This window comes from Scyliorhinus canicula, chromosome 3, assembly GCF_902713615.1.
Source record: "Scyliorhinus canicula chromosome 3, sScyCan1.1, whole genome shotgun sequence".
NCBI lineage: Eukaryota > Metazoa > Chordata > Chondrichthyes > Carcharhiniformes > Scyliorhinidae > Scyliorhinus > Scyliorhinus canicula.
The window spans coordinates 159,935,056-159,951,598 of NC_052148.1; the positions used below are offsets into that span (position 1 = coordinate 159,935,056).

The window sequence follows — 16,543 nt, forward strand, 5'->3', positions numbered from 1 at the left end:
TCGGTGCCATGCATTGATGGTGCTATCCCCTGTGCCCTTAGCCTGTGGGGCTCCTCCAATCAGCTATGGATCTGCTGGAGTGTCACTGACATCCCTCTCTGAATAACATGGCCGCACCCTATTGAATGACCTCCTTCTCGACTGTAAATTCTATGATTCCATGATTCCCGAATCCTGACATTCGGCTCACAGGCCTATCGTTCCCCGTTTACTCTATGCCTTCCTTTTTGAATAGCGGGGTAATATTAGCTCCCCTCCAATCTGTAGGAAGCAGAAATACTTTAACTTATTCATGCTTATCATGAGCAGCTTATCAAATTGCTTTTTGGAACTATTTTTGTCTCAGAAATGGAGAGAGATTTGAAATACATATAAAGCAGAAATACATAAATAATACAGAATGAATTGTTGTCTATACAGATGAAGGGCCTGCTTGAAATAATAACTGTTTAATTGCTTGTTACTGTAACATTATTGATTAGCTGCTCTGGAGTCCTGTTAAGCATGAAATAAAATGTTGGCACACCGATAAATTTTAGTCTGGTCAGAGGGAAAGGAAATCAAGGCCCTTAATTGCAGATTGAGAATTAGCGCCATCATCTGGACACACATGAACTGAAGAAACGGGCAGGACTTTCTGACCCTTCCCTTCAGCAGGATCTTCCAGTCCCGCGGAAGGGTTCCCTGGCAGTTCAGCCGGTGATCAATGCAAATGGCGGACTTCGGGTGCGACAGGAAGATTAGGCAAGCAGCCCCTCAACGGCAAGCCGCGGAGGGAGTGGGAAATTCTGTCCTATAACCTGAAAGTCTTCCCTTACATCAATAATCTGACATCAGGTCTACATGTGACTGGATTTACGAGCAACCTGCAGGTTCCTTTCTTGTCAATATATCGCCTGAGTGATATTTGATTTAATATTTAGTACGAAAATTGATAAACTTTCAGGAACTGTGAAATAATGCATTAGTCTGGGAAAAAACACGTTATCATATTATAATGTTTTACTTACCTTTTTATACAGTGTTTCGATCGCAGGATGCACTTTTTCATGGAGTGAGAACATGGAAGGCCGAGTTTGGGTCTTTTTGATAGGGTCAGCTAAGGCTATAATTCTGCCATCGCTTCCAAACCATTTTTTCCCCTAGGATAGTGAACAAAAGTACTTTTGCTGAAGATGTTAAACAAAGGTTTTTTTTTCTAAAATATAATGAATATTTTGTTTTAAAACGGTGGAACCTGTTTTTACCGACCTCTTCATTTTTAAGGAGACGATTCTCTAGAATGTTCTGGTTAGATTTGGAAACTTTTGGTCTTTCGCCAACATAGATGCCTTCATCTTCGAGAAACCGCGGCTGCATGTTTTCAGGAACCTTCTCCGATGTGGACGCTGAACATCAAGAATACAACATTAATAATGCTATACTTTTCATGGGAATGTACAAAGACCAAAAATCCTAACATTGTTGAATCGGGAATAATAATTCTACATAGCTCCATGAGGGTCGTGTGGGTTAATTTCACACTAATGTCAGACAACCTCAACAAGTACTCAAACATTACTCCCTTCAGCATACAGTTCATCAGCATTATTGGTTTTAGTCAGTGTTCAACAAACAACAAAGGGCTGGATTCTTCGAGACATTGCATCGAAATCCCGAAACGCGATCGGCCGGAGAATCAGCTCTGACACCGAAATCGGGCTCGACATCGGTTTTGCGTCGATTTCGGATTGCCCGGACCCCCCAACCTGACGGAATCACGGCGCCCGTCACGCGTCCCGTAGGATCGCACTTTCCGACCCGATGGCCGATTCTCCAGGGCCCCAGTGATTTTGAGGCCCAGATGGGCCGGTTTCATGATGGCATGCTTCTAACCAACTATAAAAAATCATGATACCGGCGTGTTGGCTGAGGCGGCTGCAAGAGTTGGTAGGAGTTGGCGTGGGGGGGGGCCGTGGGCTCCTGTAATGGACACTGTTTGGGGGGGGGGGGGGGAGGGGGGAGGAGCCCTGCCAGAGTCAGGGGAGGGGAAGGGACGGGGACAGGTCGATCAGTCGGGGAGCCCCCGACATGACACGGCGGTGCCCACGCAACGAGTGCCATTACTGTGGCCATCTTGTTGGCCACCCACCCCGGGTGCATGGTGAATGCAGGATTCACGGGCGTATGGGTGGGTACCGCCCCCCTCCCCGGCCTCTCCACTCAACCGGTGACACCCACCCGGTGAGGGCAGAGCCATCAAACGAGCCATCAGAGCCATCCCTGGCAGCAGGGATGGGCGCCAGGAGCGGGGTCAGGACGGGGTGGGGGGGCATGCGTGGCGGGAGCGCGTGCTGCCAACCGGGGCAACCACGTAGCCCATGGTACCTGGTTGTGCACGGGCGTATGCGCCATGATGACATGTTTTCTCCTCACCCCCTGCAGAGGATTATATTTGGTAACCACCCAGCGCTGTTGGCTGCTGTGGCGGGGGCCGCTGCACTGCATGCAGCCCTGTGGCAGTGTCACCGGAGGCGGCGCAGAGAGGAGGCGGAGGCTGCAGCAGAGGAGTGGGCCGCAGAGGGGCAGGTGGCAGCCGCTCAGGCTGGAGGGCCGCCTGCCTGACAGGCTGAGGAGGAGGTGGAGGAACAGGATGAGGAGGAGGAACAACGTGAGGAGGAGGGGGAGGAGGTGGTGGTGATGACAATGAGACACAGGATGAGGCCCCGTGTGTGCCGGTGCCGCATGTCCTTTGAGGAATTCCCGGACTGGGCATGCAGGAGGAGACTGCAGACGAGCCGGTAGACTGTTGGACACATCTGCCGAGTGGGGGCCTGTCCGGCATCTCGCAGGCATCGGTGCACAGGTGTCCTTCAGTACCAGTACATCCAGTTCCCTGTGGACCTCGCCGACCAGGATGGCCGGGCAGTGGGCTTCGCTACCGTCGCTGGGATGCCCTGGGTCCAGGGGGTAATCGATGCATGTTGTCCTCCGGCCACCGGTGGATAACAGGCCACTGTTCACCAACCGAAAGAGGTACTATTCAATGTACATTTAGGTGATCTGTGACCACCAAATAAAGATCCTGCACGTCTGCGCCCGATACCCAGGTAGTGTGCATGACTCCTTCATACTGGCCCAATCTGTGATCCCTGGCATGTTCAAGAGACGTCCCACACCCCCCACCCCGGGCTGCAGGGTTGGGTGCTGGGTGACAGGGGTTACCAGTTGCGGCCGTGACTGATGACGCCTATACGGAGGCCACAGAGCAACGCGGAGACCCGCTTCAATGAGGCCTATTGTGCAACAAGGGGTGTGGTGGAGAGGTATATTGGGGTCCTGAAGATGCACTTCAGTTACCTGGACTACTCTGGAGGGGCCCTCCTGTACGAGGCCAGGAGGATCGGCCGCATTGTTGTGGTCTGCTGCATCCTCCACAAAATTGACAAGCAGGGGGTGATGTGCTGAAGGAGGATGAGGAGCAAGGGCAGGCCTCGTCAGACGAGGAGGATGATGGGGAGGGGGACAACGAGTGGGACATGGGGGCTGGCCATGCACAGCAGATTGCACTACGCTATCGGCAGGGCCAGCAAGCACGGGACCCTTTAGTCGACACATGTTTCACCAACTAGGGGGGAGTGGGGTTACTGTGCAGGAGCACGAACACCACAATATCACACCCTTCACCACCGAATATCCTCACCTCCCACACCACCCAAAACCCTTACCTCCCCCACCACCAACCGCACTCACCTCCCCCACCACCGACCCCCCTCACCTCCCACACCACCCAACACCCTCACCTCCCACACCACCGACCTCCCTCACCTCCCACACCACCGACCACCCTCACCTCCCACACCACCGACCACCCTCACCTCCCCCACCACCAACCTCCCTCACCTCCCAAACCACCCAACACCCTCACCTCCCACACCACCGACCCCCCTCACCACCCCCACCACCGAATATCCTCACCTCCCACACCACCGACCACCCTCACCTCCCACACCACCCAACACCCTCACCTCCCACACCACCGACCTCCCTCACCTCCCACACCACCGACCTCCCTCACCTCCCACACCACCGACCTCCCTCACCTCCCCCACCACCAACCTCCCTCACCTCCCCCACCACCGACCTCCCTCACCTCCCACACCACCCAACACCCTCACCTCCCCCACCACCGACCTCCCTCACCTCCCACACCACCACCAACCTCCCTCACCTCCCACACCACCGACCTCCCTCACCTCCCCCACCACCAACCTCCCTCACCACCAACCTCCCTCACCTCCCACACCACCCAACACCCTCACCTCCCCCACCACCGACCTCCCTCACCTCCCCCACCACCCAACACCCTCACCTCCCACACCACCCAACACCCTCACCTCCCACACCACCGACCTCCCTCACCTCCCCCACCACCGACCTCCCTCTCCTCCCCCACCACCGACCTCCCTCACCTCCCCCACCACCGACCTCCCTCACCTCCCCCACCACCGACCTCCCTCACCTCCCCCACCACCAACCTCCCTCACCTCCCCCACCACCGACCTCCCTCACCTCCCCCACCACCGACCACCCTCACCTCCCACACCACCGACGTCCCTCACCACCGACCACCCTCACCTCCCCCACCACCAACCTCCCTCACCTCCCCCCACCTCCCTCACCTCTCACACCACCCAACACCCTCATCTCCCCCACCACCGACCTCCCTCACCTCCCCCACCACCGACCTCCCTCACCTCCCACACCACCGACCTCCCTCACCTCCCCCACCACCGACCTCCCTCACCTCCCCCACCACCGACCTCCCTCACCTCCCCCACCACCGACCTCCCTCACCTCCCCCACCACCGACCTCCCTCACCTCCCCCACCACCGACCTCCCTCACCTCCCCCACCACCGACCTCCCTCACCTCCCCCACCACCGACCTCCCTCACCTCCCCCACCACCGAGTAGCCTCACCTCCCCCACCACCGAGTAGCCTCACCTCCCCCACCACCGACCTCCCTCACCTCCCACACCACCGACCTCCCTCACCTCCACATCACCCAACACCCTCACCTCCCACACCACCAACCTCCCTCACCTCCCACATCACCCAACACCCTCACCTCCCACACCACCAACCACCCTCACCTCCCACACCACCGACCACCCTCACCTCCCACACCACCGACCACCCTCACCTCCCACACCACCGACCACCCTCAGGTCCCACACCACCAACCTCCCTCACCTCCCACACCACCGACCTCCCCCACCACTGACCTCCCTCAAGTCCCACACCACCGACCACCCTCACCTCCCACACCACCGACCTCCCTCACCTCCCACATCACCGACCACCCTCACCTCCCACACCACCGACCACCCTCACCTCCCACACCACCTCCCACACCACCGACCTCCCTCACCTCCGACCTCCCTCACCACCGACCACTCTCACCTCCCACACCACCGACCTCCCTTACCTCCCCCACCACCGACCTCCCACACCACCGACCGCCCTCACCTCCCACACCACCGACCTCCCACACCACCGACCGCCCTCACCTCCCACACCACCGACCTCCCTCACCTCCGACCTCCCTCACCACCGACCACTCTCACCTCCCACACCACCGACCTCCCTTACCTCCCCCACCACCGACCTCCCACACCACCGACCTCCCTCACCTCCCACACCACCAACCTCCCTCACCTCCCACATCACCCAACACCCTCACCTCCCACACCACCGACCACCCTCACCTCCCACACCACCGACCACCCTCACCTCCCACACCACCGACCTCCCTCTCCTCTCCCACCACCGACCTCCCTCACATCCCCCACCACCAACCTCCCTCACCTCCCACACACCCGACCTCCCTCACCTCCCACACCACCGACCTCCCTCACCACCGACCACCCTCACCTCCCCCACCACCGACCTCCCTCACCTCCCACACCACCGACCAGACTCACCTCCCACATCACCCAACACCCTCACGTCCCACATCACCCAACACCCTCACCTCCCACACCACCGACCACCCTCACCTCCCACACCACCGACCACCCTCAGGTCCCACACCACCAACCTCCCTCACCTCACACACCACCGACCTCCCCCACCACTGACCTCCCTCACCTCCCACACCACCGACCTCCCTCAAGTCCCACACCACCAACCACCCTCACCTCCCACACCACCGACCTCCCTCACCTCCCACATCACCGACCACTCTCACCTCCCACACCACCGACCTCCCTCACCTCCGACCTCCCTCACCACCGACCACCCTCACCTCCCAACACCCTCACCTCTCACATCACCGACCACTCTCACCTCCCACACCACCGACCTCCCTCACCCCCCCACCACCGACCTCCCACACCACCGACCTCCCTCACCTCCCACACCACCGACCTCCCTCACCTCCGACCTCCCTCACCTCCCACACCACCGACACCCTCACCTCCCACACCACCGACCACCCTCACCTCCCACACCACCGACCACCTTCACCTCCCACACCACCGACCACCCTCACCTCCCACACCACCGACCTCCCTCACCTCCCCCACCACCGACCTCCCTCACCTCCCACACCACCCAACCACCCGCATGCACAATGAGCCGGGGGCACTGGGTTGGCAGTTACAACGGGTCTGGTCCATGGAATGGAGGACGATGACAACCCGCTCTGCGATGAGCTCCATGCTCCACATCATTAGACATTGTCTGACTCATGCCCACAGAAGCACCTTCTATCTGGATGATCCCTGCATTCGGGCTGGCCATTCCATTGGGGGGGGGGGGGGGGGGGGGAGCTGCCCGGCCCACCCACTAGGCCTCACTCGTCCACCACCTCTCACCCCCAGTAGCCATCACTGACCGCCCCACCCCCACAACCATCAGACAGAGCACAAAGGCAGGTTTGAACAGTGATAACAGGTGTTTAATGTGAAGAGGTATATTAGTCTGTGCTCCAGCTCCTATAACTAAACTGTGCCCTGCACCTGTGCCAAATTAACTGGTGTCTAGCTTTCTGGCCTTATGGGCCCTAACACTACGCCTAAGTGGGTCCCCAGACGGTACAGCAGGAGTGGAGCGGAATGCTGAGACTCCTGCCCTGCGACTAGGGTCCCCGCTGGCGCTCGTCTCCAGGAGTAACCGGCCTGGATGGGGCCGGTTACTCCTCGGACATCCCGGGTGTCATGGTGCCTCCCTGTTCTGCCTGCTGCCCAGCAGATGAAAAATGAAAATGAAATGAAAATCGCTTATTGTCACGAGTAGGCTTCAATGAAGTTACTGTGAAAAGCCCCTAGTCGCCACATTCCGGCGCCTGTCCGGGGAGGCTGGTACGGGAATCGAACCGTGCTGCTGGCCTGCTTGGTCTGCTTTCAAAGCCAGCGATTTAGCTGAGTGAGCTAAACCAGCCCCTTGAGTGAGCTAAACCAGATGCACCAGGGACAGAAGGGGGGGGGGTTCAGTCTGCTGCCAGTCCTGGATGCCCGCTCTGGTATCAACCAAGGTCTGTATGTTAGTGGCCATGGAGCACAGGGAATGGGCCATCGCCCTCTCGGACTGTGCCATCTCCCTCTGGGTCTGTGCGACGCCGGTGAGCACCTGGCCACAAACAGCAACAGTGTTAGACGGTCCAGCGCATGGTTGGGTCTCTGATGGCATTAGTGCACATGGCACACAGCCATTGCGGCTGGCATGGGTGGGTGCAGCCATGTGGGTCAAGGTGGGGGCGGGACCGTCCCCCTGTGTGGGTGGGTGGGGGTGGGGGAGAGCATAATTAAGTTCAGCCACGGCGTTGCGTCAATGACGGAACCGGCGAAGTGGCCGCCGGGCATTGCGCAATGCACCCGTGCTAGCCCCTTTGTGGGCCATTGAATAGCTCCACCTGGGGGTCCAACGGCGCCGTCGTGAAATTCCAGTATTCACAACAGTTTCAACACTTAGCCTCATTTTGGGAGAATCCAGCCCAAAATATTGAAATAATTTTGTTTTATTGCGTTTACTTGAATATAACCAAATGTATCATAGGAAAAGGCACTTCTCAAAATTATTTTATTATGAATTAGATATCACATTACAACCATTACCATTAATATTGAAAATCGCATGTCTACACTCAACTTTCTGTCTGCAGCATTTGTCTTCCTGTTATTATGGGCGGGGTTCTCTGGTCTGCCAGTGCATTTTCTGGCACGGCGCGCTCCGCCGACAGCGGGATTTTCCGTTTCCCATTGTGGCCACCCCAAGCCGACAGGAAACCTTGGGTGTGGGTGTGCTGCCGCTGGACCAGAGGATCCCATCGACGGAGAATTCCGTTTATGTTTTAGTCAAATTTTTCCATGAATAAAAATTTCCAGGAACGCATTAATTGATAAATGTCTGTAAAGATCTAAACGCCATGATGACTCCAATTACTCACATCCAGCTCAGGTACTAGCTGGACCACACCATGCAATATTACTGTTTTTAAAAATAAATTTAGAGCACCCTAATTCTTTTTCCAATTAAAGGGCAATTTTAACACGGCCAATCTATCTACCCTGCGCATCTTTGGGTTGTGGGGGTGAGATCCATGCAGACATGGGGAGAATGTGCAAACTCCACACTGACAGTGACATCAGACACATGTGACACCGGCGACTCCGAATGGTGCATCGAACCCGGTCCTCGCCTCTGTGAGGCAGTAGTGCTAACCACTGTGCCTCCCTATGCAATATTATTGATGCACTTATTGAGGTATACATTAGCTTCATCTGTCTGGCAATTTAACTGAGCCATCAGTTATTATTTTTATTTTAAATTCACTAACTGCCTCATTAAAATAGTGAACAGAGAAAGTTCAGGCAACTATTCACACATTACTAATACTGTAAAGTGGCATTTCCATATCAAGTTATTTTTTAAACTCACAAAATATACACTAGAATTTAACCAGCCACAGAATGCCTATCAAGGCATGTGAGAAACTACACTTCAAAATAGTTTACCTGTCAGAATGCTGGGTGTAAAAAGGAATTTTCTATCTTTCTGCCGTTGACTATGGTAGCCTTCATAATCGGGCGCCTTTACTACAAGAAAATCACGAGCTGTCTGACCAATTATGAAGAGATAGTCATCCTCATCATCCCCGTTATCCTTTACAAGTGATCGATCCTCTTCCTGCAGTAACCAAGGGACAGCAGAGTGTTAATTTCTCTTCCAGAAATGGTGGGGGGAAAAAAATGTACAAATTCCTAAATACTGAAGTTCAAATATTTATTCTATTTTGCTTTCCATACAGTACAAGGTGGTATGTTATTCTTCAGCGCTTCAAGCATTTAGTGCATTTCTCTTGCCAAATACATTGATAGTCTCTTGATTTATATACAAAATTGAATGTAATGAACATGTCTCAACTATAGAAAAAAGACATTTCCTTTAAAACAACATTTTAGGACCTTTTCTGTAATTGTAAACGGTTGACAAGAATGTAAGGCAGCAGCTGCCCCTCCTTCAAAGAAAATACACTGAAATGACCCTCTGTGTAGAGCTTTACTCAGTCCAAAAAGCTCAATGATCTTATCCAACCTTGAACTAAATAGTTTTTAAAAATTATCTTTTTTTGTTAATTTCAATCTCCAACCTTCTCGGTTTGTTTTTCTCTCTCCCTTTAGGTCCTCCTGTGCCACACTTGGAGCTGAAGAATGTTGGCAGGTGGCATTATTGCATTCCTTTGCCAATTGTAGTCTGGGACTTGCCAATTGTAGTCTGGGACTTGCTAACTGGAGAAATGCCTGAAGTGCCTTTCCTTTGTTATGAATTCATTTATTACAATAGCATTGGCTTTCAAATAGCTAAGATCATGTTGGAGGAAAGGCAGGAAAGGGCATGCAAATCAAAGGCGTTAACACCCATAATCAGTGCTACATGATGCAGCACTGAGCAAGTCATTCTGAAGAGTCCCAAGGTATCAAAAAGCAACTGTCAAACAGATCTTCAACATCCTGTTATCATTAGGTGACTCTTACTGCAAATGCATGCGAGGATATTGTGCTTTCGCTCATTATTATGACAGCCCTCTAAGAATCGCTATCTGCGCTCGTACAAAGAGTGTCCATTTGGGGTGGTATCAAAAGGCTGTCAATGAAATTGTATTCCATGTTGAGCCACTACCTCCAGTGAGGTGGGATAATGGAAGAAAATGGCAACTGAGTAAGGGAGACAGTAACAAAGGAGCAAGAACAACCTTGGAGTTGCCCAAGTACAAATTATGAAACTAATCAATAAAATGTTTGAGTCCTTGGGCATCTTTGAAGTGTTGGGCTCACATACTTTCAGCATTTAAGAACATAGGACTTTTGAGCATGAGTAGGCCATTCAGCACTTCGAGCCTGCTCCACTATTCAATAAGATAATGGTTGATCCGGTTATGGTCTCAACTCCACTTTGCTGTCTAACTCTATCTTGAATTAATTCAATGACGCAGCCTCCACTGCTTTCTAGGGAAGAGAATTTCACACACTAATGACCCCTTGAGAGGAAAAATGTCTCCTCATCTCTGTCTTAAACTATAGACGTGTTATTTTTAAACTGTGTCCCCTGGTTCTAGTTATTCCAACAAGTGGAAACATTCTCCCGCTGTCTACAGTATCAAATCCCCTCAGGATCTTATATGTTTCAATAAGATCACTTCTCATTCATCCTCCTGTTTACACAACATGGGATAACAAATATTTTGAGCAGACATTCATCAACATTGCAAATAGTATCTTTAAATGTTTAATTTCTTTCTGAATATGTGATTCTTGATTCCTGGATATTTTATATACAGAACCGATAATGTGGTTTACTTAATAATGGCCTCAATGAGGTGTAAGGGTCCTTCCTGATGATTTCCTTATTTCCCCTTTCTTTATTTTTGCTGTTATAATTTTAACCCATGGATGCTTAATGAACATATATCTTTAAGCCGAGCAGGGGAAATTAGAAATTCAAAAGTTACAAAAGAGAACACTGCCAGCTCTGGACTTCAAAACACTGACTTTCCGGCACCCGAGAGATCAGTGGGACTCAGTTTCATTTGTTGGCTGGTGGCCAATGAATTGGCCAAAGGCCATATTCTGCCCGGTAACAGGTGGTGATTGGATATTGCCCGAGTGGGATGATTTTCCGAGAGCTAAGGAAAGCAGAGTTTGAACCCTGGACACTCGGGGAAAAGGACGAGGGTGGCATGGTGGCGCAGTGGTTAGCCCGGGCCACTGTCTGTGTGGAGTTTCCATATTCTCCCAGTGTCTGCGTGGGACTCATCCCCACAACCTAAAGATGTGCAGGGCAGGTGCATTGGCCACGCTAAATTACCTCTTAATTGGAAAAAATAATTGGGTACTCTAAATTAAAAACAAACTCAGGGGAAAGGCGTGCTCTTTCTTTCTCTCTCCTTTTTCTCCAAAAAAGCTGCGGCATTTCTGAAACTGCAGAGACCTGAATGAATCGACAGTAAAAACCTCAAACTGAAATCAAAGTTTGAAGATAAGAATTGTGCAAGAATCAACCATCCAAAACAATGACTCTTATCATTTTACTTTCATCCTTGTTTTTACACCCCTCTTCTCCCCTCAGTGTTTGTCTGTCTTGTGTGTATGTATATATATATATATATATATATATATAGAGAGAGAGAGAGAGACAGAGGGTGGGGCAGGTTGAAGTGGGGATTAGGAATTGGATAATAATTAGCCTATTATTTTTGCTGCATATTTATTAATATTTGCGATTAATAAACTTTGTGTTTACATTTACAAACATGGTGATTGTTGTTCAGCTAAGGGCCAAAGACTTTGTGCATTTTTCTAAGAATTATTTGTTAGTTCACTGGTGTTGCGGATCCAGGTCAAGTGGGTCTGAATTTGACTGCGCACTAGCCCAGGCGGGTCACAACAGAGGAAGAAGCTAAACACAAACTAGCTTAACAATATATTTAATTAGAACAAAAATACCACAGGTTTTCCCTGGGCTTAAGTTTTTTTCTCAGGGCAGATAGCCATGAGGTAATTTCTTCCTTGACACTTTTAACAAGGATCTGGTTTGTCAACAGCAACACATATCGGTAATTCGGATACAGTTTTCAGATGTCATTTACATGGTTGGAAAATCATGCAATGAGTACATCTAAATTTCTGACAGTTACCCCTCTCACGACAAGACTTGTTGTCATATTCCTTCAGAGTTAAATCAAAAAATAAAACATCAAGAATAAATGGAAAACTAATTTTATGAACAAAACATCAACATATACACTTACATGTTACCATCTGCATCATATTAACTGCTTTGGTTTAGGTTTCAGGGTATCACAGCTAAAGTTATTAAAGCACCCCTAATTATAAAGTAATATCAGTGGAACATTTGGATCATACTGTATGCTTTAGTTATTTCACTTAATCTATATTATTATTCTGCTTCCTTAAATTCAATTTGAGAGTTATGCATCCAAATTACACACCAAGTGTGACTTGCGAACCCTGTAAAAATGGCAGAAGGGTCCTGATTCTGTGATTCCCAACCCCAGTCTCAGAGTTTCCAATTTTCAAGAGTGCCTTAGAGGGTCTTGGATGGTTCGGGTTGTGAGCCTGCACACTGCATTCCCAACCTGGCCAGTAGGAATAGGCATGTCCTGGTCCTCCACAATTCTCATGGACGCGAGCCAGCTTTTCAAAGACCCATGGTTCATGGTACCTCAGAGGTTTTGTGAATCAGAGTCTGGATGCAGGAACCATTTCAAAGGCAAGTTTGAAAAGTCCTCTTCAAGCCCCCCCCCCCCCCCCCCCCCCCCAATGCCAGGCTCTGCCCACCTGCACATCCCCCAAGGACCCTCATACCCCATGCCAAATTATTGCACTCGCACGCTCAAGAATGTTTAATGAGGCATAACTGAGCGCCCAGACATCCTTTCGGCTGTTGAATCAGCTGAGCCCCTGGGACAATATTGCTTGATTGATAGCTCTGCCTCTCTGATCTCACCTGTCAATTGCATATTATTTATTTACATAAGATAGACATTTCAAGTCTTGCAGTTTCTGCTGTTGATACCTCAAAGGGTTTGGATGATTGACACTTTTATTGGCCTGTTGTAAAAGATGTTTGTTTAAAGAAAAGAATCAATTACTTTTAAAAACCTTTTTTGACATATCCAATTGTCACCATAGGGTTCATTAGCCCAATACAATGTATGTGAATAGGCATGGAATGGCCATAACGTGGCATTGGAGACAGGAAGGGCCATTGGGTTGTGTGTGTGGATGGGGAGGGACGGGGACGGGCATAGCTTGGTGAGCGTGCATGAGGAACCACAAGAGCAGGTGCATGAGATGGCATGGATGAAAATGTGTAGGAGTTGAGGGGGTGAGGGCTAGATGGCCTCACTTTCTTCAATATAATTCAGGAGAGCCAGGCATTTTAAACAGCCAACCTTAGCACCTGGTAGTTACTATAGCTGCCTCTGAACTCTTTCCAGGGTCGGTTGGGACAACAGCAGCCCAAACCTGCACCGCTGCAATGAAAATCCTGCCTTTGCGAGCTTTATGTGCCAAGCTGGGTCTTTCCCAGACTCCTGCTACCTTCCTCTAGTGTGGAAATACAGGCCTTTATCTTGGCAACCATGACAAGCCAAAAACATTTTACATCAATATAAAACAATAGTTCTGCATTACTGACTTATGTGCCTTACTATCTTTGCTTTCTGTGCCTTCTTGATTCAGACGCTGACTCTATCTCTCTCATAGTATCCATTGTCTTCAACATTCAGCTGGAAAAGGAGCTTTCGTCTTGCATTACTCTCCTGATGAAAAGTACCATGTGATCCTAAAATACTAACTGTTACAACCTAACTTAATCTTTGAAATAAGTTACCTCATAGGGTAACTTTTGAAAATAGCAGCGTTGGGAAGATTTAATTGAGTGGTACTCATTATCAGCTTTTGGTCTCCTTCTATTTTCCCCCTACTTTTTCCTGGTAATGTTAGCTCTCTTCCTGGGGTACAGTTTCACCAGCAATGATGTCCTCAGCAGCGGAATAGTGCTGGTGCCTCACCTGAGTGATAACTATGCATCTGTAGCCTTTAAAACTGATCACCATTCCTTGACACTATTAACAAGGACCTGGTTTGTCAACATTCAGCTACTGAGGACATCATAGCTCAGCCAATTCCTGCCTCACTTGACATCCACAATGTACACACTTACCTGGATAGAGATCAGGAGCAGCAGCCCGGGATGATTTGGTGTCATTCGGCTACCTCAGTTGATCACAACTAACAAAGCGCAGAAAGCGACCTTTCTCATTTCTATTTTAAAACTTGTTCCCCTCCTTTTGAGTTGTCTTGTAAAAGGGAAGAAGTGATTCTGAGTAAAATGTATATGTGAAGGTTCATTTCATTTCCTGGCATGCTTAGTTGATTGATAATGTACTAGAAGAAAAGGAAATTTGGCAGCAAATCTTGGAAAGAAAATAAAAGATACAGTAGCCCATAAAGGCACTGGTAGGAGAAGATTTATCCTGCTAGTCATGCATGTGGATGTATGACAGAATGGACAATTTATCTGTCCCTTGAGATGCCACTGTGCTATTCATTTACCTCTTCCTCTTCTTCCACTTCTTTGGTGACAGCAGACTCTTCTTCATCCCTGTCATCCTCCTCTTCCTCTTCTTCCTGGTCAACCTTTGGAAGTGTTTCAGGTTGGTTTTCCTTTTTTGTATCTGCTTCTGTTTCTTCAGGCTCAGGGTCAAAATTGAAGGTGAAGAAGTTGTACGCAGTTTCAGCAGACGGAAGTTCATCCTGTAAATGCAAATACTGCTTTTAAAAAAAAACATCAAGGAGCTTGCTTGTTTTACAGCATGAAAAGCAACCAGAGGTGCTGTTGATAGATTCATTACTCCTAAAGCGTAAGAACTTATACCTTTGCAAAATTTGGATGGGTTGTTTCTTCTGCAAAGAGGAGATTAAATGTGAAATTATACAAATTATGGGGAGGCAGTGGCATAGTGGTATTATCACTGGACTAGTGTTGTGACTTCCAGCGGCAGCCATGGAGTGAGTGGTCACACACAGGGTAGTTCCAATTTGAAGTCATTAGTTTGGACATTATATACCAGTTAGTGGGGTAGCTCCGACAGGAAAGTGGTGCAGAAGCAGTAGAGGGAGAGGTTCTCCCCAAGATTGGCATGTCTACTGGCTACCAGACCTGGCAAAGAAACAGTTAAAGACCTGGCTAAGGAGTTGGATGGGACCTGTGGCACAGCAGCAATTGTGAGAATGGCGGAGGAGGAAGGGTTATCGCTCGTGGGAAAGCCTCAGATGGAGCAGTTGATGGCCTTTATCAAAGTTGAATTTCACCAGCTAAGGAAGGAGATGCATGGCACCTGGTCGAAGACCTCGAGAGAGCAGTAGCACCTCTGCGAGGATGATGAACCAGGTAGAAAGTGCCTTGAGGCCCAAGGGGCAACGATACGCGAGGTGGAAAAGGTAGTGTCCAACCAAAGCGATCAGATCATGTCCCTGGAGGTGGGGATCCTGGGGGATCTATGCAAATCAGAGAGTGAAGGTCGGGGAGCAGGAGAACAGGTCCAGGCGGCAGAACCTGCAAACTGTAGCTCTGCAAGAGGGCGTGGAAGGAACGAGCGTCACAAAATATGTGTCGAGGATGCTGTCTGGGTTGGTGCAGGAGACGGTGTTGGACAAGGACTGAGAGATGGATCAGGCCCAAAGGTCTTTAAGGTAAAAGCTGAGAGCGGGGGAGCCACCGCGAGTGGTGATTGTGCAGTTGCACAAGTTTGTGGAGAACGAGGTAATCTTACAATGCGCCAGGGAGAAGCGAGACTGTGAATGAGAGGGAAATCGTGTTTGAATATACCAGGAAATTGGTGTGGAGCTGGTGAAGAGGCATGCTGGATTTAACAGGGCCAAGGCGGTGTTGTTCTGAAGGAAGATTAGGTTTGAGGCAAAACTATGGGTCACATTTGAAGGCTGGGAGTACTATTTTGAGACGCCAGAAGAGACCAAAGACTTTACAAGGGACCATAAACTGGGGGAGAACTGAGAGTTGGTGTGAGAATAATAATAATCATAATAATAATAATAGTAATTGCTTATTGTCACAAGTTGGCTTCAATGAAGTTACTGTGAAAAGCCCCCAAGGAGGAGCTATATCTGCAAAGATTGGATGTTATGACTATTGTGTGTTGCCGGAGGCTGGAGGGGTTTTTCTATGGGGAGTTGTGTGCTTATAAGAGGGTGATTTTAGATGGGGCCCAATTTAGGGTGGTATTTAAGGAAGTAAAACTGGAGGGGGAGGATGGCGGACAGTGGAGGGGAATGGAGGCGTAACCAAGGGTTAAATGGGCCGATTAAAAGGTCCTGCGTTTTTACGCACAAGAGGAGCTTGAGGGCGGAGGTGATCTTTTTACTGGAGATTCACCACCAGGTGAAAGATCAGATTAGGTTGAGGAAGGGATAGGCGGGACAAGTATTTCTATCTGGGTTTGATTCAAAGTCAC

General features: G+C 50.1%; 1 protein-coding gene across 6 annotated transcripts in view; it reads right to left on the reverse strand.

The window, feature by feature from the left end:
- The window catches only part of cc2d2a (coiled-coil and C2 domain containing 2A), a 233,414-nt gene that overhangs the window by 149,402 nt on the left and 67,469 nt on the right, over positions 1-16,543 (reverse strand). For all 6 annotated transcript variants that reach the window (XM_038791604.1, XM_038791608.1, XM_038791605.1 and 3 more), the window contains exons 10-13: positions 14,625-14,825; positions 9,000-9,171; positions 1,252-1,388; positions 1,011-1,142 (exon numbers count right to left, since the gene is read on the reverse strand). In XM_038791604.1, coding sequence (XP_038647532.1) covers positions 1,011-1,142; positions 1,252-1,388; positions 9,000-9,171; positions 14,625-14,825 — 642 coding nt within the window. The remainder of the gene's footprint in view (positions 1-1,010; positions 1,143-1,251; positions 1,389-8,999; positions 9,172-14,624; positions 14,826-16,543) is intronic.